At 50.6% G+C, this 24,687-nt stretch overlaps 1 protein-coding gene across 2 annotated transcripts; it reads left to right on the top strand.

The window, feature by feature from the left end:
* The first annotated feature begins 4,281 nt into the window (after nucleotides 1-4,281).
* REST (RE1 silencing transcription factor) lies at nucleotides 4,282-20,659 on the top strand. 2 transcript variants are annotated; one of them, XM_075421529.1, is made up of 4 exons: nucleotides 4,282-4,328; nucleotides 5,458-6,368; nucleotides 11,915-11,998; nucleotides 15,113-20,659. In XM_075421529.1, the coding sequence occupies exons 2-4, from the start codon at nucleotides 5,468-5,470 to the stop codon at nucleotides 16,810-16,812; spliced, it is 2,685 nt and encodes an 894-aa protein (XP_075277644.1). In that variant the 5' UTR covers nucleotides 4,282-4,328; nucleotides 5,458-5,467; the 3' UTR covers nucleotides 16,813-20,659. The 2 variants fall into 2 exon arrangements, with proteins under 2 accessions (XP_075277644.1, XP_009935332.2); XM_009937030.2 differs by lacking the exon at nucleotides 4,282-4,328 and having other exon boundaries at nucleotides 5,194-6,368.
* Nucleotides 20,660-24,687: the final 4,028 nt, after the last annotated feature.

Here is a 24,687-nt window from a genome sequence, read left to right as displayed (position 1 = left end):
TGCGCTTGTCTGCAAGAGCTAAGAATGAGTGGCTCAGTCCAGATAACCATCTGTGAGCTGGTATTCCCACCACCTGAGCCTGCATTACATTTATTGTGAGGCAGAAGAGCTAACGTGGCATTCCCACTGACCCTGCGAGGTGGGATGGGCAGGCGCTGCTGACCAAAGGGGAGGTTTTTGGAGAGGTCGCTTTAACGCCTGTTGTTTTACTGATCCTGCTCTCCACGTGGATGTGGGAAGGAGGGAGGAGGTGCCAGGGTGGACAGGCTACGAGTCGGAGAATTTTACTGGCTATTTGAAGAAAATAATTTATTGGATTCCTGCCATCACGAGACCTGCATATCCTGAAAGCTGTAGAAAGAGCTTTTTCCAAAGAATTGAAGCCAGAATTTGTGAAACGCATGTGATGCTGCATAGGACTGGAATTTTTGGCCCGTTATGACCTTCAGATGTGTTATAAGCCACAAATGAAGCAAAACAAAACAAATGGAGATGCTTTTTCACCTAGGCAGAAACGACGACTTTTCTTCATGAGCACCAAAACCGAGTCCTCTCAGAGCACAATGCTGCGAAGCCTGGACGTCCTGTGACGCTCTCAATAGCTCTTTGGTAGTTCAGCAGAGCCCTCATTGTGTTTTTAAAGCAAGTGCTTGTAAGGTCTGTTTTCCTGGCAGTGAAGCAATTAATATTTAAGTCACTTAGAACACTGGAAGCATAAAGGCATTTTTACAACATCAACATAGACAGTCAGAGCAAACTGGTGTACTTGCAGAGTACAAAAGGTGAGAAATCTGGTCAGACTGGTTTCTGAAAGGCAAAAGAGATTTGTGTTGAAGTGATAAACATTAAAATACTATTAAGATAACATTAATAGTGGTGCTTTCAGAGAAGCCTAAGCAATCTGGTCACTCGGGGGGAAAAAAACACAACAGATGAGGAAAACCAGACGGTGAAAAAATCCTGCTTCCAGGGAATGGACCTAAAAGGGCACTTATGTCAAATCCAGTTGTGAAATTATACACAGAGGAAAGAACCTGAAGTTCCCTTAGGGACCTCGAGTCATCCAAAATGCTCTAACAGCTCTAAATGCCGTGCCTATATTTTTATAACAGGCGAATGGTGACACTGAAGTGGGCTTTCTGTGGGAAACCCGGGTTCAGCTCCCTGCTCCCCAGCTGGCGCAGGATGGAAGCCATCCATCTTAGTGCTCGCGTCGAGTTGCTTGTTTCGGCAGAAGTTTTTATCTACTACTGCGCTCTTCTTGCAGACATGTCAGGCTTTGGTGTGGATCGTTTCTTTCCGGATACATATTCACTGCAGAATTATCTACGTTCAAGCTGCTCGAAAGCATCCCGACCACAAAGTAATTGCTGGAGCCACTTCCATGTGCCGCGGAGATTTCTTGGGGTGCACATGCGGGATTTTTCAGGAAGCACGGGAGGACTCACAGCCCTTGACTGCTGGCACAGCTGAGGAGTGGCGTAACGTGAGTTTTCACCTCTAAATCTGGTGGGGCAGCCACTAGAGTCAAGGGGGTTTGTGAATGGCTGAGGCTTGGCTCGGGCAGCATTCAGCTTAGAGCTCAAAGGAGCTTTTCACTGGGAAATGGATCTCTTGTGTCGGGCTGGGATGCGGAGAGCGTTGAGCGAAGGGCTGTCTGCGAGCGAGGGGAGTCCCTCAGCGGGACCGTGTCTGAACGGCTTGCGGAAGCTGGACGCAAAGTTGGGTGAGATCTTCCGGAGCCAAGCAGTCGGAGCGAGTCGCATCCATACCTTGTGGAAAGGCAAAGCTTGGATGCGAGTCCGGTCTCCCACGCGCTCCAGTTTCTCTGCCCGAAGAGCAGCTCAGAGCTGGAGCCAGCACTGAGATCGGAGCGCACCCCGCTCCGGATGAGGGGAGATCGTCCCGACCGCAGGAGAAAAGATGCGTGGCGGTTGCAAGAGCGTCATGCTTTCGCAAGGGACCGAACATTAAGATTTTAGGGCGATCTGTTTCAAACAAATCCATAAAATAATATATTTAAATCCATATATATGTATAAAAATCCATATAAATCCATAACATAACATACTTGCATTGCAGAATTCTGCTTCTGGATGAAGAAAACGGCAGGCAGGCCGCTATGGGGGTTGGAAGCAGCAGCTTGCTCTCGGGAACCAGAAACACGTATGCAGAAGCGGGGCCAGCTGGGAAGATGTGCAAGCGTGGCTGGCGTTTCTGTCACTGTGAATGAACGAGTTGTTGGGGGGCGGAAGAAAAATATTGTACAATGAAGAATCTCTGCTAGAAATGTAAACTATAAAAGGCGTTTAAAAACATTTCCAAAGAGGTGGGAAACAACGAAACCCCTTTAAAACGACTTAGGAAACGAAGCCTTATTGGAAGAAAGTTAGGTTCTCGGGTCATTTGCGTGCTTTGCAAAGTTTTTCTCAGAAGCTTCCTGAAAGCCCGAAGAAAAGAAGCGAGGAGCCGGCTCGTGACCGAGCCGTGGCCGTGTTTTACAGCAGAGGGCTAAAAGTCCCGGGACGGGCGCAGGCGTGAGGGCTGAGGTGGGGCTGGGTGCCGGCACACGCAGGTACGGGCGCGCCGGGGGCCGTTCCCAGGCTGCGGCCAGCCCGACCCCGGTGCGCTTTCTGCTGGGTGACGTCGGACACTGCACCGCCGCGTTGAGCCGAACGCCCCCACCCCGCCATACAGCCTCCACCGGAGCCGCGCAGGTGGCGGCGGGTGGAAAGGAGAGCGGCTTTCAAAGCCCAGGGAAGAAATAGGTGTAGGAAATCCCGCGGCCGTCGCGGGGAGCAGCTCCAACGTGTTCCACAGGGACATTCCTGCTGGGTACGGATGACACCGGAAGGGACATGGGGTGCTCGTTAGACGCCCCGTCTAAGTATCCGACAAAACATCTTTACGCTCCTTCAACGGTTCCCGACATAGTTTCCATTCTCCCGTTATTTTGGTGTCTGGGGAAAACGCCATTTTCTTTCCCAGCTCCCGCTTTTCCCACTGGAGAGGCCGCCCCGTCACTGCGCCTGCGGCCCGGCGGCATGGCCTGGCTCACTTCGGCGACGCCGGCCAGGCGACGCGGGCAGAGGGGGCTTCTGCAGCCTCCCAGTGATGTTGGCTCCTTACGTACTTGGCCCCTGACGGACGGTTTTCCATTTCCCAGCCGGCTCGACCGGAAGAATTTCAGGCTGGAGATGACTTTTCAGATGCCAACGCCGAGGAGCCATGCCAGCGCTGCAGCCAAGAAAGAACCACCAGGACGTCTGGATTCCTCGTTTTGGGCTGGAGTTCATCACCGACCCAGCCAGGACCTGCTGGGTGCGGGGGCCAGTGGGTGTGCAGCAAGGCTCTGCCAGAGGCCCCAGCTGGGGTGGTGGTCCCTGGTTTTGGAACACAGGGAAGTTGCTACAGAGGTCTGGGGTCCTACCATGGCTTGGGGCCCTACCAGGGCTTGAAGCCCTGCCAGGGCTTGGGGTCCTAACATGGCTTGGGGTCCTACCATGGCTTGGGGTTGTACCTTGGCTTGTGCCCCTACCATGGCTTGGGGTCCTACCCTGGCTTGGGGCCCTACCACAGCTTGGGGTCCTAACATGGCTTGGAATCCTACCATGTATTGGGGTCCTAACAGGGCTTGAGGCCCTACCTTGTCTTGGGGCCCTGCCAGGGCTTGGGGTTCTACTATGGCTTGAGGCCCTACCAGGGCTTGGGGTCCTGCCATGGCTTGGGGTCCTACCATGGCTTGAGGTCCTACCACGGCTTGAGGCCCCACCATGGCTTGAGGTCCTGTGATGACTTGAGGCCCTACCATGGTCTGGGGTCACCATGGCTTGGGGCCCTGCCATGGCTCGAGGCCCTACAATGGCTTGGGGTCCTACCAGAGTTTGAGGTCCTACCAGGGCCTGGGGCAGCCTGGGCCAAGCCGAGTGGCGCAGCCCGTGCCATGGCGGCGCCCGGTGCAGGTGACGCCGCGGGTCTCAGCCGGGCTTTCTCGCCCCTGAGCGGGACACGGGAGCGCGCAGCACCGGCACCGGCCGCTCGCTCTGCTCTCGGCGAGGAGCCTTCTCCCGGGGCGGAGGCCATGGACCCCCTCCTCCCCCCCCGCCCCCGGGTCACCCCATCGGCCGGGGCCCCTCCCGCCGGTGGGGGCGGGCGGGGCGGGGCGGGGCGGGGCGGCGCCGCCGCTGCGCGCTGTGTGCTGGAATGCGCGGCGCCTCCCGCCGCGCCGCCGCCGCCAGCAGCGCCTCCCGGCCTCGCGCCCGCCGCGCCCTGCGCGCACCGCCCCGCGCCCCGCAGCAGCCGCGCGGCCGGGCGGCCCCGCGCCGCCGGTGAGTGCGGCGGGGCCCGGGGGAAGGGGGGGGGGGAGCCGGGCGCCGGGCCGGGCCGGGCCGGGAGAGAGGCGCTGTCCAGGGCTGATCTGCGGCCGCCGGGCGGGCGGGGGCGGCCGGGCCCGGCGGGGCGGGCCGGGCCGCGGGGGGATCAGCACCACGGCTAAGGAGCCGCCGCCGCCGCCCGCGCCGGTAGCGGGGGCGCTCGCCGGGCCTCGCCGCCGCCGGAAGGCGATGCCGCCGCCGCCGGGCCGGGCGCAGCCCCAGGCCGCGGGGCCGGGCGCAGGCCCGCGGCGCCGCTCGCCCTCCCGCCGCCGGGCACCGGGTGGGCGCGGCTGCCGTGACCTTGCCGGTACCGAGCCGCTTCCCCCACCCCGCGCCCCCGCGCCCCCGCGCCGCGGCCTCCGGCCTGCCCTGCCCTGCCCGCCGAGGGGGGGAGGAGGAAGCCGAGCCCTCGCCTCGCCTCCCGTCCCCGCGGGCCGGCGGCGGGGGTAGCGGCGGGGCGGACGTGCCCCACCGGGGCCCCCGGCGGCGGCGGGCGGCGCGGGGAGGGCCGCTTTGTGTGGGCAGGCAGAAAATGGCCGCATGCCTGGCAGGGAGGGAGGGCGGCGGCGGCGGGGGCACGGCCCGGCCCGGCTCCCCCGGCCGCCTCCCCCGCCTCCCGCGGCGGATGTGCGCCGGGCCGCGGGGGGGGGGCGGCGGCGGCGGCGGCGGGCCGAGCCCTTTTGTTGGCGGCCTTGGGCCCGGCGGGGGCCCTCGGCGGGGCCCGGCGGCCTCAGCACCCCCCCCGCGGGCGCCTGCGCCGCCCCGGTGCCTGACATGGCGGGCCTCGCGGGGGCCCGGCCCGGTCCGGAGCCCCGCCTGGGCCCTGCGGGACGGAGCGGGGGCCGGGGGCGTGGGACCCCGCTGTCAGTCCCCCCCCGGCCTCCACACGGGGGGATCCCGTCGGAGGAGGAGCGAGACCCCCACCCGGGGCCGAGCGTGGTCTGTGGGAGCGGGGAGGCCTCGGCCCGGGTGCTGCCTCCCGCTGCCCCGCGGAAGAGGTCCGATTTTCTGGCGTTCCCCCGGCGGCGGCTGTGGCTGTTGTGGAGTTGGAGCAGTTACAGGTGTTCCTTTTGCTTCCCGACAGAGTCACTGCCATGGCAACTCAAGTGCTGGGGCAGTCTGGTGGGAGCAGCCTCTTTCCTGGCGGTGCCGGTATCGGCATGGCATTGCCCAGCGACATGTATGACCTACACGACCTGTCCAAAGCTGAGCTGGCCGCTCCGCAGCTCATCATGTTGGCAAACGTGGCCTTGACGGGGGAAGTCAACGGCAACTGCTGCGATTACCTGGTTGGCGAAGAGAGACAGATGGCAGAGCTGACAACGGTGGGGGACGGCAACTTCTCGGACAGCGACGGAGAGGGAATGGAGGATACCCAGGCTGCGGAGAGTGACCGCGAGGCGCCTGAAAATGTGGAATTAAGCTCCGCTGAAGTTCCTAGCGCGGAAACCCAAGGTCCAGCTGCAAGCCCCCCTCCCAAGACTCCCAGCGTGGACAAAGACGCCGCACTGGAAGCACCAGGTACTCCAGAAAGCACGGAGGACAAGTGCAAGAGCTCAAAGAGCAAGCCGTTCCGTTGCAAGCCTTGCCAGTACGAGGCAGAGTCTGAAGAGGAGTTTGTGCATCATATCAGGATTCACAGTGCTAAGAAGTTCTTTGTGGAAGAAAACGCAGAAAAGCAAGCCCAGGTGAAGGAGTCTGATTCTTGCAGTGCGGAAGAGGTGGATTTCTCGAAGGGCCCAATCCGTTGCGATCGTTGTGGCTATAACACTAACAGATACGATCACTATCTGGCACACCTGAAGCACCACAACAAAGCAGGGGAAAATGAGAGAGTCTACAAGTGTACCATATGCACTTATACTACCGTCAGTGAATATCACTGGAAGAAACACCTAAGAAATCACTTTCCCAGGAAGGTGTATACCTGCTCACAGTGTTCCTATTTTTCAGACAGGAAGAACAATTATATTCAACATATTCGAACTCACACAGGTAAGTCAGCGTTTTTTTGGTTTAGGCGTGGTATGAGTACTGAGAAACTGTGTCGAATGAAGGAAGCCGAGAGCCTTCTGTTTGCAAAGTTCGTTCCACCGCGATAAAGGTCTGCACGCTCTCCTCTTGGTGCTACCAGGTTATGGCCTCGTGGCAGTGTGGGTTTGGTTTGAGCTCCAGTCTGCAGCTCTAGAGGACCGAGAAAATCCCTTAATACCAGGGGCCCAAGAGGAGATGCAGAGCATCCTGTTTAGTAGTTTTAAGCCAATTGCTTGAAGAGGGCATGACAAAGTGTGCCGGTGGTGATTGACAGGGTCTACAACAGGACACCCTGTAAAAACAAAACAAGCATGTTGACAAAAGGTGCCTGAATCGCAGAGGTAGTTTTGAAAACTGTGCCTTCAGACTGCGCTGAAACTTGACTAGGCTATAATTACATTAGAGAAGAAAGAGCTGATACACACATGCAGAGGAACCCTCCAGCACCTACAAAGAATAAGAGTAGTGTTTCCAGTGAATGAATTAATCCTAATGTACAGGGGCCTTGTTTTTGCTAAGCTCTGCATCACTGCTGTAGCCAGCAGCAGACACGTCTGTTGGCCTGTAGGAAGCCCTCGAGGGAGCCTTTGGGCTGGGTTCCTGTCTTCTCCTAACATCAGATTGTAATCTCAAGGAAAAGCGTGAGGTTTATACCAGGTGGAATCAGAGGACAGTGTTGCTGCCGTCCTGCGAGCAGGGCTGCAGGTGATGTAGGAAACTCCTTGCTTCTTGTCCGAGAGACTCACCAGCCTCTCACATGGGGAGTCCTGAAGCATGGCCAAACTTGAGACTCCTTTCTAGCCCAGGGCCAAAACCAGCACGGGGCCGTTCTAGGCGCCTCATCTCTTCGAGCAGTCAGGTACAGTGGCTTCGCCTCCTGATCCCTTGTGTGGGAGCGGGAGGGCAGTTCAGACCTTTCCTGCAGCTTCTCAGGAACTTTTCTTTCCACCTTGTCAAGGCTTTCCGAAGGGAGGGCAGACTTGCTAACCATCTTCTAGCCTGCCGGCCTGACTCGGTTCCCCTTCATTGTCAGGCTGCGCCGGCTGACCGAAACACTGGGGAATTTCTCCTTTGAAGTCGTGTTTTGTCATAGCAGTGACATGAATGGTTTGGAGGCTTCAGTTCGGTTGTCAGCAGCTGTCTGGAAGGGGAGGGCTGGACGCGGGCGCCTCGGGGCTGGGCTTGAGCTCCAGTGAGCAGGAGTTTGTGTTCATCAGCACGCTTTAGTGTCTGCTTTGACGGGGTTTGGAGGGTCTGCTGGGATTTGTAGAATGTTAAGATGTATTCTTCTCTTGAACAACAGCCACGTGCTGTTGTTTAGAGGATAGCATCAATTTAAAAATTAGTCCTGTCTAAATATTTTTTTCCTAAACAAGAGAGGCGTTAGGAAAATGCTGTGGTTTATCCTCCAGTTTGTTTTCTTTGTGTGTATTGTGGGAGATAACAGGAAAGAGACCAGGTAAAAAATGACAAAGTAATAGGAGAAAAACTAAATAAATCATCTGGGGAATTTATGGCCATTGCTGGTGTGAGCCTATGCTGTGGTGCCTGTCTGTTTTACATTTGTCTCGACTTTAAATTCATCCCTGCTTGTGTTTGTACATGACATTAGGTCCCCCCTCTGATCTCTGAAAGCGCTTGTTGAGTTTTACAGGAACTAACCATGAAAGCATGTTTGCTGAGGAAGCACTCCGTTACCACTGCATTTGACCAATTTACCAGTGGAACTGTATTAAAATCTAAAACCAAAACAAAACCCAAAACAACCAAGCGTGTTAAGCTGTGTAGGATGTTGTCCAGTTCCTCTTTTCACCTTTAAAAATAGTGGTGTAATCAAGGTTTCTGGTTCTTTGGCTTGCCAAGTCTTTTTATTATGTTAATTAAGCTGAAATGAGTGATTATTATTATGATTTCAGCACTTTTTAGTCCAACCTGGGACTTGTTTCTTTGCTAGCTCTTAACTAAAAAGTTAAGATCTTTCAGCTGGTTCTCACTTGCTCAAGTCTTTCCAATATGTTAGTAGACTGATTTAGGAACGTGCCTTGTTTTCCAGTAACATTGATTTTGTGGGGGAGAGTGTTGAACCTAAAGGAAGAATATTAGAGGAATTAATAAGCTAATGGCAGGTATATTTATACAGCAGGCTAAAAGTTTCTGCTGGTATTAATGTGTAGTCGATTGCCTTAAAAAAAACACAAACAAAACCACAATGCACACCCTCCCCCAAACAACCAACCCACCCACCCTCCAGAAAAACCCAGAAAAAACACCCACAGATATTTAGTAGTCAAAACTATTTGCAGACTTTTAACATAACAGTACTGAATTTAATAAAAACTGTCACAATGACACTAAGATAGCTTTGGATTATAGTTTTCATTTAAAACTTCAGAAAAATATTTGTTGGAAAAAAGATGAGAGGGTTGGAATACATAATTTTTTTTCCTATTTTATGGGTTCAGAATATTAAGAAGAAAGTTGGAATTGTTTATTTCTTTAGCTTCCTGATTTCTAATAGGTTAAATAATTTTGGATAGAGCCTTTTCTCTCTCTCTTTTTTTTGTACTTCACCTGCCCTTTTCTGTGTGGGAAACTGCCTCCCGGCAGATAATTGGATTCTGCTGTGTTTGAGCCCTCCAGTTTTCTGAAACACCGACTGTGTACAGAGCACGGTTTCACAGGATCAAATGCTCTGCTGTTGCTGCTGCAGAAAGGCAGTCTCAGTTTTCTCCCCATACCCTGGGACTGGTTGACTCGGCTCACTAAAATGGCAGTCAAATACTGCTTTCCTCTTGCCCGGGTTGGTTTTCTGCTGGTTAGTGAACTGAACAGACTTGCTGAGGACACGTAAAAATGCCAGAGCGCAGGGAGGGGGCAGCGTGCTTGTACCTTGCATGGTGGGAGAAATACCTGTCCTTGGCGTGTTTGGGGACCGCGGGGTTATCTGCTTGCCTGTTGCTTGCGTCTGCGTTGGGAAGCAGGTGTCCATGAACCCGCCCTGTACTGGAAGATACCTTCCAGCTCGTGACTGTGCTTGTGTGGCAGGGTGCTGACAGATCTGGGGGACCTTGGGCAGAGGGGTGGTTCAAGGACCCTGCCGATGATCACAAGTTTGTCAGCTGGGGAAGCTACATCTGGAAGAGCCTGTCTGCTGCCCGGGAAGGGGTGGCTGGAGATGTGCAGAGCCGTCCCTCCCTCTGCTGATGGGGCAGAAAGGACCCTTTGTGTCAGGGACAGATCCACCTGGACTCGTTTGTGCTCATCAGACGTGTTAGACCAAGTTTTGACTTGATTTATGCCATCAGCTACCCACACTGCTGATCCTGGAACTGTATTACGTGCAAGACAGTGCAGCATTGTTCTCAATTTTTTCCATTTTACTTGTTAGGAGCAATTTCTAGAAAATTTAATTGAACATGATCTGCAGGGCTGTGTAAATAAGACAGCTGCTTCAGGCAGTCCCAGTGTTCAGTGCCTAGCTTTGGGCTGCGTGGGGGTTTTTGTTTATTTTGGTTGTCTTGGGGGGATCTGTCTTGCTTGCCACTGTGTTGGAAGTTTGATGGAAGCAGTTTCGTTTCAAGCAGACAGAATTTACAATAGCGTTACAGGAAAAGCTTTATAAAGAGGTGATCTTAAACGTTCACTGATGTATGCCTGTTCATTTGCAAAGTTAAGTGCCTGCTTAAGCTTTTGCTGGGTCAGGGCTTATTCTTTAAGTGTTTTGTGGAGAAGTTTTTTTTTGGTGGCTTGTTTGCATATAATGAGCCTGTAAAATTACAATTCCTTTGAGGAATAGCATTTTATAAAGCAGCCCTTACAATGTAGTCAGGAATTTAATTCTCAAGTGGCAATAACACATTTTAAATTAGTTGCATTCATCATACTTTGGTATATTTTGTTGCTGTGCCCTATATAAAATACCTGAAAGAAAGCCTTTTGCACATTCCTACTTTAAAGATGCAAAATTTTGGGTGATGGGAAGAAGACGTGACTGAATAGTCCAGGACCTTTGGCCATATATTTTCAGATCGTAAGGAGTCATTTAAAAACAAAACTATTTTTTTTATAACAAAAGGCCTACCCCTCCCTTCTACATGACTTAATCTACTAATCTTATTGTGTGTATTGCACCAATCTCCTACGTTGTTTTAACTGGGAAGGGGGGGGGTATGGTTGTTAGGGTGAATTTACCTTTAAATGCTGATCTAATCAAGTCGGTAATCTAAATGTGTGATGGCAGGAAGAAATGTGGGATTAGTCTGCATTACAAAGATCACTTCTACTGGTATTTTGGCAAAGGCTTGCAGGGGAGCATCACATCACGTACTGTACTGGCAGATGAAGGTCTTTGCTGGTGCAGATGGAGGTATGCCTCTGAGAGTGAACAAACAGCCTGTATGCTTGGCTTTTGCTGACGTCCAGGCCTCAGTGACTTGGAGAGCACGTTGGTTGTGTGCTTCAACTGATGTAGCAAATTCTGGGGTGTGATTCTGATAATGACTTGAATAAATACTGCAACCAAGTAACTTAGTTTTCCCTTCCCAGCTTCACTCCGATCTTCTGTTGGGGGATCCGCCCTAGACTAAAAAGTTTTTTTACAACTTGTAGTGGAGACAAGGCAGCCTAGATCTCTCGGCTGTGGCAGCAGTCTGGGTCAAACACCCCTGGTGCTTAGTCTGGACCTGCCTAAGAGATGTTGATTCTAAAACTGTCTGCCTTTATTTGGGGCTTGTCTTCACTTGAAAATGATTTTCAAGTGTCATTGTACTGATAGTTAGACAAGCTAATTAACTGTCGCTTGTGGAGACCTAATTTATGACAGGTTAGTTTCCATTAGTTCTCCAGAAACAATAACTCTGCAGGCAGAGGGATTTGAGTCCTCAGAACAAATATTGCTGCCACACTTGAGCTTTTGCTAGCAGCATAGTTTCACTGAGGAGAGAGCATCATGTTTTTCCAAGCTCCAAGCTAATTTCATTCTGCCCATAAAACTTAGGAAGTAGAGACCCAGTCTCTATCTGCGCTTGTGTTCTGGCAAATGCAAGTCTGCACTGAATAGATGATTGCTTCGCATCTTAATCCAAATTGAACATGGAGGTTTCAGGTAAGGTGTAATGTATGTCAGGTGGCATATCTGGTTTCGTACAGGGTCTGTATCTTTTGTGCATCTTCTGAGCGCTGGGAAAAGATACTATGAGAAAGCCAGCTCTGGTGGCTTAGGCCTTCCTAAAGGTGGCTGTTCCCGTCACCTCTTGCCTGAGGTTACCATCTGACCCCGGGTGGAGACGAGGATGTGCCCCTCTCATATTCTGCCCCTTCACAAGGCATGACACCTCGCACTGGTCCAGCTCGGGTGTATGCTTCTCACTCTGGCCCTTTGCTGAGAGATAATGTGCCCTCAGATACGATTTGGGGATCTGTGACAGCCTCACATGCGTGGCTCGGTAACTAACTGAGTTTGGAAATCAACTGTGTTTCAGTCACTAATTTGTTGTTTGTTTTTGCAGGAGAGCGACCCTATCAATGTGCTATGTGTCCTTATTCCAGCTCTCAGAAGACCCATTTGACCAGGCACATGCGCACCCACTCAGGTTGGTGAGGGGCGGCAGCAGCGTGACTCGGGGAAGGGGAGTGGTTCACAGAACTGCGGCATGGCTGAAGTTGGAAGGGACCTCTGGAGGTCATCTGGTTGAGCTCCCCGTGCCCAAGCAGGGCCACCTAGAGCAGGCTGCCCAGGACTGTGTGAGATGTCATCTCATCCAGTACGGCCCGAGCTTTAGCCCCTGTTTTAACAGGGAAGGTTTTCTCTACCTGCTAAGGAAAAGCTAAGTGTCATTAATAAAAGTGACAGCAGGAGAATGTATCTTTTTCTTTCCCTTTTACTCTCCAGGATATATTCTGAGGTTCCCAGGGCTGCTCTAGTAGTCCTAGTCATCTAGTAGCAAATACACCATTGTGATGATATGGGAGCAGATGGCTGTCTTCTGCCTGCTGCCATAACTCAGTTCAGATCAATGAAGCTGGGAAAACTTTGAGCAGCTGAGAGTCTCCTCTGGGATGCCTGCAATCTCATATCAGCCAGGGGTTCTAGGGAAACCCTTGGCTTTTGCTTAGTATTACAGAGAGATGTGAAATAGCGTCTGCTTATGGCAAGGAGAAACAGGAGAGAAGAGCTAACTCAGAGCGTGTTCACAAGTGACTCAGTCTTGTGGCACTAAAAGCCAAATTAGCAATTTTAACTAGCCTTTACTTCCCGTCACTGGTCATAAGCTGTGGTGTTACAAACATCTGCTCTCTTTCTCTTGCAAATTTCTTTTTGAATGAAATAATAGCATTTTTTGTGATGTGTAACAGCATAGGTATGCTAGACACAAGCACAGCTGTCCTTTGTGGCCCTCCTAGGGGAGCTCCTGTAGGTCTCAGCCTGTGCTTTTGGTTTGCTAATATCTGAATTGACCAGACCTAGGTGAATTCCTAATCCTAGCAAACGGTAGTGAAAGTCTCCTGAACAGTAATTGTTGGTATTTCAATAGATGAGGATTGTAACTGAAACCAGAAGGCAGGCAGTTTTAACTGTTGGGGGGGGGGGGGGGGGGGGGGTTGGACCCATAAAAATAGCCAGCTTTAAACTGACGTGCCAGTGTTTTGGTGTGAGAATTTTGTGAATGAAGTATTCTGCTTCCAGAAACAAAAATCATTTTTGCCTGAACCTCCGGGCTAAATGTGAATTTGCAAACAGTTTGGTCAATACCGAGCCTGGAAACTATTTCACGAACGTCTTATTCTCCCCTTGTCTGTGCAAAGAAGTCTCAGATCCAAAGGAGGTGAGGAGTGGGATCTGCCCTTGGCCCTTGACTGAAGGGTCTGTGAGGGAGAGCGTGAGCTGTGTCGGCAGAAGTGGGAGTGCACACGGGACTCCTGCTATCAGGGGTGTTTTGTTAATAGCTTCCATAACTGCTATTGCATGTCTGGCTGCATTGCTCAGGCAGCTGAACCTTTTCTGTGGCGATTTCTGGGCTCCTGCAGTTCACAGGCTGGCCTTTTAAGGCAGACTGGTGCTGGAGCTTTCGTCAAATGTCAGGTGGTGGACGACAGTGGTTTAGAGTCCTACTTCACAGCTGTACTCTTAGCCATCTTGGTGCATGTCCTTTCCACTTGTGCAGCAAAAACCCTGGGTGTAGTAGAGGTGATGGACACAACCTCTTCACATACAGCCTGTGAGTTACCCTAGTGCAGCTAGCTCTGAGCACTCCGCGGTTAGAACAGCTTGTTCATGTGTGTGCAAGAGAGAGGCTGTGCTTGTCCTCGCTCTGTGTAACGTGGAACCGTTCCTTGAACTGTGGGCGTTACAGGTCCATACTTGTGGGAAGGATGAGCAGTGAGGCACATCAAGCTTACACTTGTGGAAAATGTCACCAGGAAGCGGGGGGAAAAAGGAAGGAAGGAAAGAAGATAGGCTGAAGATGACAGGGAATCAAAGTAACCCTTCTTTAGATAATAAAGAGATGCTGCAGGCAGATATGAAATGACCTAGACTTTTGAGCAAGTGTTGCCATCCTTCCTGCCAGAGAGGCAGCACAGCCTTTCACAGAGTTTGGAGGGTGCTGCAGATTAGACACCGTGGTCACAGCGACTTCATCTTCGCTACGGGCAGCTCTGGTCCGAGTCGTGCTGCGGGGAGCAGCAGGCGCCTGGGCAGTGTCGGGGCAGCGGGTTGCAGGGGTGGGAGCAGTACGGTTGTACCATGAGCAGGAGGGGCTGGAGTGGATTTTCCATGTACTTAGGAAGTGGCGTGCGTTGGTTCTGCAGGTCAGTTTGGAGATGCTGCTTCAGAGCTTAAGAGCACCCCAAATTCCTCAGCTGAACCTGCACACGCACAGATGTAGGTGTTCTCAAAGTGTTTCTGGACTTGAGTTTGTTGCACTAGAAGTGTTTTTTTGTTTGCTTTGATGTGTAAATGGGAAGCCACTGCTCCTGCAGTGGCATGCACTAAGCAGAACATTTCAGGAACGCTTCTGCAAGAGTGATTGCAAAACCATAAACCCAAATTTCAGGAGTAACATGATGGCTTTGGACTGCGTATGGTTGGCTTGCCAAAAATAGCCTGCAGCCACTACGTCATGTGTTTTGAGACACCATAACAGTGAACTGAATTATCAGAGGTAAAGACCATCGGAGCAGTGTGTCCCTTTCACGTCCTTTGGGGTTTGCTAGCTTCTTTTCCCTCGTTTCCTTTTCAATGCAAACATGAAGTATGCTAAATCTGTGTAAAGTTGGACTTTTTTGAAACGTTTGTGTGAAACTGCTATTCATCAAATGTTACATTTCCATTTTTCTACAATGCATTCAATGGACCAGTTGGGTATGGATTCCATTTGCTAATATTACTGTAGAGATCTCTCTGCCGGTATGTATGCGTAGCCAGAACCTGTGACGTTGTTACTGCTTGTTTGGTTTTGGATCCCCTTCCTCCCAACCCTTGCCCCTTCTCTCTTTTTTGTACTTTGTTCTTGGTGTCTTGTGAATGTGTTTGTGACTTGTGGATTTCTTATGTTGACTTTACTTAATTTCAAAGGCGCATGGATAATTTTTTTTTTTTCTTTTTTGAGTTTCATATTTCTGTATCTGTATTAGTGGGAAGTGATTCCCCCCCACCCCCCGTGCTTAATAATCACCATCATTCCCTTCCGCCCTTCCTTCCGTAGGTGAGAAGCCGTTCAAATGTGATCAGTGCAGCTATGTGGCCTCAAACCAGCATGAAGTGACTCGTCACGCAAGGCAGGTTCACAATGGGCCGAAGCCTCTGACTTGCCCGCACTGTGACTACAAAACAGCTGACCGCAGCAATTTCAAAAAGCATGTTGAGCTCCACGTCAATCCGCGCCAGTTTCTCTGTCCCGTTTGTGATTACGCGGCGTCTAAAAAATGTAACCTGCAGTATCACATCAAATCAAGGCATCCCGATTGTTCTGACATCACCATGGATGTTTCAAAGGTGAAGCTACGGACTAAAAAGAGTGAAGCTGACTTTTCTGAGGGCGTTAATGACAAGGCGGAGAAGGAGCAAATGAAAGGGGATTCAGCTGCAAAGAAAACTGAGAAAATTGTGAAAGTGGAGAAAAAAGATAATCTGGCCAAGGAAAAGAAGCCGACGAGCAGTGTTTCTGTAGGCCAGGTGACAACCAGAAGTCGGAAATCAGCTTCAGAAAGCAAGGAGGTGGATATTAAAATTGAGAAAAATACCGAGAAAACCTGTAAAACAAAGAAGGTCAAAAGAAAGGCAGAGGCTGAAGTAGCTTCCTCAAAGCAAGAGCCTGCAAATGATACCTCAGCAGTAACAAAAAAGAAAAAGAAAGTGGAAACTAAACCCAGAGACTGCCAGGAAGCTCAAAAAAGTGACGTTGTACCAGAGGAGGATCCTAAAAAGCAAAATCCTTGCCTCAAGAAGAACAGAAAAAAGAAAGCTCTGAAAAATAAGCACAGTAAGAAAAGCAGTAAACTTGATCAGGAGGTTGAGGACGAGGAGATGCCAGACGAGTGTCCTATCGCAGAAGAGGATGGATGCGTGAAGCCTGACGCTGAGGGCAGTGACCAGAAGGAGCAAGATCCCGCTGACGCAGCAGCATTCGCCAGCAGCGGTGGCCATGCTCTCAAGGTGGAGAGCACTGATCCCAAAGGAAGCTGCGGACAAGAGCCAGGGCAGCTTTGCCTGCCAGCTCAGGATGCAAGCACAGAAGCTGAGGAAGAGGACCAAGAAATGCCTGCTGCGGCAGGAGAGAGTGATGACACTGGTGGTGAAAAAGAGGAGGAGAGGAAGGTGGACAAAGGGCAAGACGCTTGCCCAGAGGAGTCTTCCCATCCAGTGTCTTCTGAAGAAAGCTTGGATGTGCCCATAGAGGTGGTACCAGATCTGGCACCTGAGAAGGAGCCAGGGGAATCCTGCATGGCAGAAACTGTGAGCAGTTCAGACCCGATGGACCTGACGAAGACATGCCTGCCAGCGGCAAAGCCAATGGGAGATGCCGTGCCGGCACCCGCTCCCCCGGAAGGGTGTACGCAAAGCCCTAAAGTCGCTCCGGCCTTATCGCCTCCGGATAACACAGCGGTGAGCGAACCTCAGGAAATGGATGAGGATGAGGGCATCCACAGCCACGAAGGCAGCGACATAAGTGACAACATATCAGAAGGAAGCGATGACTCGGGGTTAAATGGCGCTCGCTCCGTGCAAGAGGAAACAAGTCCAAAGACGTCCCAAGGAGCTGCAGACGCCGCAGTGGCCAGGGAGAACTATGTGTGCATTTTTTGTGACCGCTCGTTTAAAAAGGAAGGTGAATACAGCAAGCACCTCAACCGCCACTTAGTCAATGTGTATTACCTTGAGAAGGCAACAAAAGGGCAGGAGTAGAAATAGCTGTGGTCTGGGGGAATCTTATTCTGTAAGATCTTATACAGCTTATGTACAGATATTGTAGATTTTTTTTTTTAAGCACAATTTGCTTTAGTGCCTGCATTGGTTTGTTTTTTGGTTTGTTTGTGGTTTTTTTTTAAGTTGAAAATATTTTTGACAACTTTTTGTGTAATGGTGAACTCATTAGCTGTTGGATCTCTTCGTTAGAGAAGGCAGGTAGGGTGTATGAGGCTGTGTCATGTAAAGTCAGTGTAAGCTTCTAGTCTGTTAGCTTATGCAATTCTGTTATAAATTGAGTTTTAGGAGCAAGACTGTAGCTAACAATACACAAGTTGTATGTTTATAGAGCCATTGGCATTAGTTGCTGTTTGTTCTAGCAGCCAACTTCTTCTCTCTCTCCCCTTTTCCCTTCCCCCTTTTGTTTTAGTTCTTCTCAGTGTGTCTTGATGTTCAAAGTGTTAAACTACTTGATGGTTTTTCTACCAGGAAGATAGCTTCTATTACATAAAAGAGCACTTTGTAAAAGAAATCAAAGTTGGCTAGTGATGAACATAACTGTTTAAGATAATTATAATTGTGAACATACATTTCAGATCCCCTAAGTGTGAATGGTGAGCCAAAATTTGGGAGTAGTCCTTCCAACTTTTGATTGGAGAACCTCTGTCTTGATTAATATCTTAATGAATATGATATGTAATTGGCTTTGTTGTGGGGGAGCAACTTTGTTATTTTTAATTTCTGCTTTTTTTTTTTTTTGATTGTGCTTTAAGGGCTTAAAATATTGCACATTGTTTTTGATTTTTACCTATGCAGTTTAATCCTTTAGGAATAGCGCTTGTGCAGTACGTGTACACTTTATATATGCATGTTTGGTTTTGTTTGTGTAAGTTTTTTTTTTTATAATTTGGAAACATTCAGATTCGTTGCTTACCATGGGACAGTTTTCTGTGACAGTTTTCTGTGATGCTCTTTACTGCAGATTTTTCTTGTTTTCATGGGGTATTACTAGTTGTGCATGAAGTTGCTGAAATTGTGAAGTGCTTGGCTATATATTTTTGACTGGCTTTACAATTGCATAGTTCTTGAGCAAGAGGATATCAATGCAACTTCAAAACACTATTTTATAGGGTTTGTGTTGTCATGCAAATGCCACTTCTGATATTTTGAATACACATACAGAATGATAAATTCTAGTTTATGATTTGGAATCACCAGACAGGAAGATACTTGCTCTCAGTGGAAATGGTCCGCAGATTCTGCAAGTCCAGATGATTCTTATTTTTTCCCCTCCTCTTTTCATTTCTGTAATGGACAGCAGTCAAACTTCATGAGCTTAAGAGAAGTAAAATAGTAGCACTGATACAAGTATGGTTCATGAAAATCTAACATCTCGCACCTCCAAAATACGAATAAAGATAAACGGACTGGTAAGCAACCAACCTGGCATTAAAAACTGTAGGAATTCCTGCTCCTTATTCATTCAAGCTGCATTTAATAAAACCATCCTGCTTCCATGCAGAGCGAAACACGTGAGTGATCAGATTGTCATCTCAGGTCTACACGCAAGAAATGGCGTACCAGGAGTTTTTTAACCAGATTTAATTTCTGGCACACGCAAACACGAGAGAGATTTCATGCTTACTGCTTGTAGCCAACCAGCGGCAAAATGTAACCAAAATCCAAACCAGCAGGGAAAAAGCAAATCCCTGCAGTCCCATCCGTGCTGTCTTCTGACTGCCATTAGCCGCCTTTCCCCTGGGAGCAGCTGGGGGCAGCTGCTCCATTTGTCAGCTCCAAAGAAGCAAATTTGGAGGCAGGTGTTCTTTGGAGAGCGGAGCTGAGGAGATCAGGCAGTATTTGTCAGAGCACTTCATGGCCAATACTCTCAGTGCGAGCTCTGGAATGAACCCTGTTCTGTGCACGTCCCCACAGCGCCTTCCCCTCCACACAAACCCACTGCCTTGAACGAATAGAGAGCAACGATGCTACATTGCTTCAGCTTTCGGGAGAGATTGGTAACAGGAGGCCAAAGATTTGAGAGGGAGGGCATCCCTCGTGGCAGAAATAAGTTGTATAATGTATAGTGAGATTTTGTTTGCTTAGCTAGTGTTCAGTCCTTACCTTGGCTGTGACAATCATTGTCAACTGAAGATCAAGTTGCAACTATATTTATGTTAAACATTAAGAAAATAAACCTAGTTGAATTGTTTTGCTAAACAAGCAGTGGTAATAGTCTTAGATGTATTTTTTTTTCTTCATAATAGTGTTTCCTTTATATATAAATGTTGCCACCGTTTGTGAGCGATCTGAGCAGATGCTGGGGATTCCAGTACTATGTAGAGGTTTTATAGCTCCCTTCATATCCTTGCGAAGAGCCTTTGCCATCTTGTGAGAGACTTCAAGGACTTTAGCTGTGTTCAAATAAACTTGTGGACTGGCCTGATAATTTTTCTGGTTTGTTTTTAAATGAAAATAATGACTAACTTTGAATCTCTCTTTATGAGACGTAAACAAAGATGTGGTTCTCTGAGAGACTCTGCTGCACATTTCGGTGAAGTGGTCACGGTTTCAGTGCTTGGTCTGACAAGAACTGTTGGAGGACGACAGTCGGCTCCAGTTCGGCAGCGTTTCCTACCACGAGATTATAAACTGAAAATAAGTTATTAACATATAAAGAAGAAGAAAAGTTGATTCTATCTGAGACCCATCAACAATGTCCTGGAATAGCTAATGCTGGTGTAGAACTGTGTTGGAATTCTCTGCTTGGTTAAGACCAGGGTTTGGGAGTGTGTTGGGGTAAAGCAGCAAGGATGTAACGCATTATGTGTAACTAAAACGTTGGACGTTGCTGACATTGAGTATTTGGGGGGGGCTGCGGGTCAGGTAACCCACCAGATAAGGTGGTGTGACATTGCTGTATCTCCCTTGAAACAATGCCTTTTTTTTTTTTTTTGTCTTTTTCGATATTCTTAAGTTATTTTGTGTTGTTTTTGCCAATGGTAGCATTTTCATGTTTCTTGGCAATAATACCTGTCGGAGTGTTCAGCCTCCAGCACGCGGGCGGAAGGATTAGCACACTGATGGCCCGGCGCTGCCCGCCCTCGGGTGAGCACCGTGGTGCTTTGGGCTTTTGCTGTATGAAGCTGTACACTCCAAGGAACTGCCCTGAGAAATGATCTAGGAGGGGGTAGCTAGGCCTTAATGATCCACGGTATTCTAATTGCTGTTTCCGGATTTTGATGATCTAGGTTGGAACTTCAGTCGTTTAAGGAAGAAGAATGCTTAACAACTGACAGGCCAGTTAAGACAGTGGTAACGTCATTGATTTCAACAGATTTAATTGATTTCAACAGATTTAATGTAGCTGAAAGGTATTAAATCGAATCCAGGAGTTTTCTTGAGTGTCAGTTGTGTAGATACGCGGCGTGCATACAATATTAACAGAATCCAGATAGCTAATGGAATTGTTTTATGTGTACATATCTTTCCCCCCCTTAAAATTACACTAGCTAACAAACTATTGTAAGCTGGCATGGAGACATGTTTATGATGTTTAGTTGCACCATGTTTGATGCTTTTACAGTGCAATACTTGTATTCTCTCAATTAAACCAAAGGTAATTTTTTTCATGCTCTCTGTACTGTAGTGCATGACAGTCTTTTCTACGTTTGTAATAGATGTAAACCAAGCCGGATCGTACATCCTGTTGTTACCTAAAACATGTATAAGAAGTCTTTTGTCCAAAATGTAGTATACAGTCAAACTAAATTGCATTATATTAACCCTTACAGTGTATTTTCCTAAGCATAGTTATGAGTAAATAAACTTTATTAAGGAACTCGCAGCTTCTCTCTCCCACTTATTGACGGCTGTGAAAGCTGTTTGTAGCTAGGGGCAGGAGCAGCGGGAGCGTCGTGACGGAGCTCTGCAGGGCCGCAAGCCAGCACGGTCTGGGGAGCCAGCACGTGGGTGCCGCGTGCGCGCACACGCAGCCGTGGCGGCAGGTGGGGACAGCCAGAGGCCCCAGAAATAGGTTCTGTTCCCATTTCAGTGTCCTGTGTTCACCTCCCTGCCTGCTTCGGTGAGGGCAGGGCACAAGGTGGGAGACGCGTGCCCACGGACAAGGCTCAGACTCCACGCTGGACCTGCCTGTGACTTGGCACGGCAGGCCCCGCGGCGTGAAATGCGTCTGCCCTGCCTGCCACGTGAGAAGAAACGCAACTTGGTGGAAGCTGCGGAATTGGAGTTTCAGAGGTAATGCAGGTGGCAATTCCTCCTGCATGCCGAAAGGGTTTCTGGTGCTGTCTCGTTTGGGGAATTAACAGCAGATTTATAAAAATGAGGTCACCCATCATCCCTATGGCTACGATACTGTCTATGCAGGTGTAGAAAGTGTCTGGAGAGCTGTGGAGCCCGGTACAGCCTGCAAGGGTGACATCTCATCTCTCTGCCAGCCTGGCCCTTTTTGAAAACTGGTGCTGGATTAGCCCATGCTGCTCACCTGCCTTCTAGGGCTTGGTCATTCTCACCACCTACCAACGCAGACCAGTTCCTGGTTGCCAAGGGATCAAGGCAAATGGCGCTGGGTGAACTTGCGGGGGTAGCTGTGCGGGTTTGCTGCCCTGGAAGCCTTGCAGGCAGCAGGTATGCAGTCTGGGGTAAGGGCAGTGTCAAAGGAGCAGGAGTGGTACCCGAGCCTGCCCACGGGCCGCGAGGGAGATGCTCTGAGAGCCTGGCGTAGGGACAGCAGGGTCGGGGTACTGGCGTGCCTCTGCCTGTGCCGTGTGCGTTAACGATTTCAAACTGGGTCGATGGAGGAGGCCCTGCCCTCTGCACCACCAGCTAGGGCTGCCCCTGCCCCCGGGAAGGTGTTCTGGGGACAAGCTAGCTGAAATGGGAGAACACAAGCGGGTTGCAACCTGAGAAAAAAACATTTTCCCTTAAACCTGCAGTCAGGTCATCCTCATCTCTGAGTAGCTCCTTGCACCGTGGCAGAAAACCTGCTAGCTTTTTCCTGATAGAAAACCAGGATAAAACCTGCGAGGCTGGAAATATGCCGTGTTATGCCAGGCAGTTTTCTTACAGAACTGGGTAGCCGAGCCCACACACCGAGATGCCCAAAAGGTGACTTAGCTCAAGTGGGGGATGCCTTAGCTTCCTGCTGGCTTGTGTGGGGACCGAGCAAGCTCCTGTCTTAATTCAGCTGCCTTAGGCTTTGCTGATGCTCCGCAGGAGCCTGAACGCTAGGTTCCCGATGTTGGTTTGGTGGTTGAGTTTTGTTGGTTTGTTTTTAAAGCTTAGCCACGCTGACACGAGTGGCTTTACCTTGTTCATGTATAACCTGTACATAGGAAAAGCTAATTCTAGAAGGGCAAAACCCTTCCCTGGGACAGGTTGTACTTTTCAGCCTGGTAAATTGAGTTCCCTGCATCTCCCACCTCTGCTGGCAGCACCAAACCTGCAGCAATAATGTCAGCAGCAAGGCGATGTCTTGGCAGTGCTCTGACACCCTTGGGCTCAAGCCAGGTGGCTGAACCCATCCCTGGCCCACAGGCTGGTGGAAGGGGCCATCCTTGGTCTCCCTGAGCCCCGTGCAGGTCAGGGCTCTCAAACCACTGTCACCTGCAGCAGAGGCCGTGCTGGGGGTGAGGGGACAGATGAGGTTTGTGGCTGGGTTTGTTTCCATCACAAACAGACAAGGGAGAGTTGGGCCAGAAAATAGAGTGGGAAGGTGGTGGCTGGTCCTGTGGTGGGGATATGGGGGTGTCACGGTTTAAAGCAGGGCGCCAGTAAACTGAGTGACAGACGCTCTCTATTAACCCCCAACCTGATGGTTTGAGGGCTTTTTTTTTTTCTTTCTCTCCTCTTTCTTGATTCGGTGCTGCCTGGTGAGGCTGGACTGGGGACCCAAGGCACAGAATAATTCCAAGATGTGGCCACAGCCACATGGTGACACCCTGTATGTGGCATGGGATGTTACCTCCAACTCATCCTCAACAGCAGCCGGTCAGGAATCCCCCCTGGTGTTCCAGGACGCTGCCAGCTGACCCGCACGGACACAACTCTCCTCTGCCACGGGAGGAACCACCAGGACGGGCCAAGGCCCCCCCTGGGCACCGACCCACCATCACAGAATCACAGAATGTTCAGGGTTGGAAGGGACCTCTGTGGGTCACCTAGTCCAACCCCCCCTGCCGAAGCAGGATCACCTACAGCAGGCTGCACAGGACCTCGTCCAGGCGGGTCTTGAATATCTCCAGAGAGGGAAACTCTACAACCTCCCTGGGCAGCCTGTGCCAGGGCTCCGTCACCCTCAGAGGGAAGAAGCTCTTCCTCAGGTTCAGACGGAACTTCCTGTGCCTCAGTTTATGCCCATTGCCCCTTGTCCTGTCGCTGGGCACCAGTTTCTGCTCCAGCACCAGTCATGCTGGGCAACCCCCAGCAGTTCAGCTGCGAGGTCAGGGAAGACAGTTGCTGATGAGGGTCAAGTTCATCGGTGATGACAAGCTGTGAATCACAGGAAACTCAGCAGGAAGCAGATGCTCGAAATGTCTGGTCCATTAGGCTCCCAGCCCAATGCACCTCTCCCCACATTGCAGGCTATTTTGGGAGCATTAACAAGAGGGCAAAGTATCAGACTTTGCATGAGACTTGTTCTGCTCTTGCCATGAAAAGCAGCGGCCATTTTCCTAGGCTGGGAGTCCCTGTATTTTAACCTGTATTTTAACTACGCCATCTAAAGCCGTGAGCTGTTTTTTTGTGGGATTCTCCAGCAAACGGAGCGGTTCTGCTGAGTGCGCTCTTCTGGAGCAGCTATGAGGGACTGCAGGTTGCTAGCGCACACTGGGACCCCCGCGAAGAGCAGCCCTGCCCAGGGGGCTGGACGTGCCCAGCCCTCTCCTCATGCCTCGGTTTTGCACAGACTCAAGCCGCCTTTGCTTTTGGCTCCTGTGCTAAGATAAAATTGGCCGTTGTCCACAGGCATGGTAAAAATTGTCTTACCTTTCAGGCTGCCGGGCAGAAACCAGGCGCAAACCTTCTCTTTGAGAAGTGCTCCTAAGCAGGTCTTCAGCTCCAGTGTAAACAGCCCTGGGAGCTCCTAAAAGGCACATGTGTGCTTTTGTTGAAGCACTGGTTGCTTCCACATCACACCCTCCTGCTTGCCAAGGTTCAGCATCTGTCAGGAGCGCCCGTTTTCGTTCCCAGCTGGGGCAGTTGCTGGCTGGGGCTGCCGCTCTCGCGGCACAGCACGGCTTTCGCGAAAGCCCTTCAACACCTGCCCAGCGCCAAGCCCCGGCGCTGCGCCAGCTCACCGCCTGCATGTCGGACACGGAGGACGCTGGGCACGGGAGGCGTGCGTGCCCCCTCCCCGCACACCCCCGTGCCGGCAGAAAGATTTTACTCCTGCGTATGCTTCCCGCACCCCCTCAGCCCACCTTTCCGTGTAGAACGCCTGCTGGAAATGCCGTTTTAGGCAGCAAGAAGGGGCCAGCGCCGGGTTTCTGCAGGCTGCCCCTGCTGAGCTGTCTAAGCGTGGCTACGGTGCAGGCCAGCAAAGAGGCGTCTTTAAGCATCGTCCCAGCTCGCCCAGGCTGCACACCCGCGAAGGAGCACCCACGGACAGTTGAGGTGGGGGGAGCTCTGCGTTCAGAGAGCCATCGGCCCCTCTGCCCAGGAGCGAAACCTGTCACGAGGAGTCTTTTGTCTTATGGGGATCCCGCCAATGTTTATGGCCCTAGTTTTGGCTGGGGTGGAGCTAATTTTCTTCCCAGTAGCTGCTGTGTTTTGGGTTTAGTATGAGAAGAATGTTGATAACACGCTGATGTTTTCAGTTTTTGCTCAGAAATCAAGGACTTTTTTTCAGTTTCCCAT

This window comes from Opisthocomus hoazin, chromosome 5 (genome assembly GCF_030867145.1).
Source record: "Opisthocomus hoazin isolate bOpiHoa1 chromosome 5, bOpiHoa1.hap1, whole genome shotgun sequence".
Classification (NCBI taxonomy): Eukaryota; Metazoa; Chordata; class Aves; order Opisthocomiformes; family Opisthocomidae; genus Opisthocomus; species Opisthocomus hoazin.
Note: the sequence above shows the minus strand (reverse complement) of the source record. Positions and strands in the feature narration are given on the sequence as shown.

Bases quoted from the DNA above. Each gene is read 5' to 3' on its own strand.
- REST (XM_075421529.1), top strand. From the start codon at position 5,468: ATGGCAACTCAAGTGCTGGGGCAGTCTGGTGGGAGCAGCCTCTTTCCT. The intron at 6,369-11,914 runs GTAAGTCAGCGT...TTGTTTTTGCAG, and splicing joins ACATATTCGAACTCACACAG to GAGAGCGACCCTATCAATGT. The intron at 11,999-15,112 runs GTTGGTGAGGGG...TTCCTTCCGTAG, and splicing joins GCACATGCGCACCCACTCAG to GTGAGAAGCCGTTCAAATGT.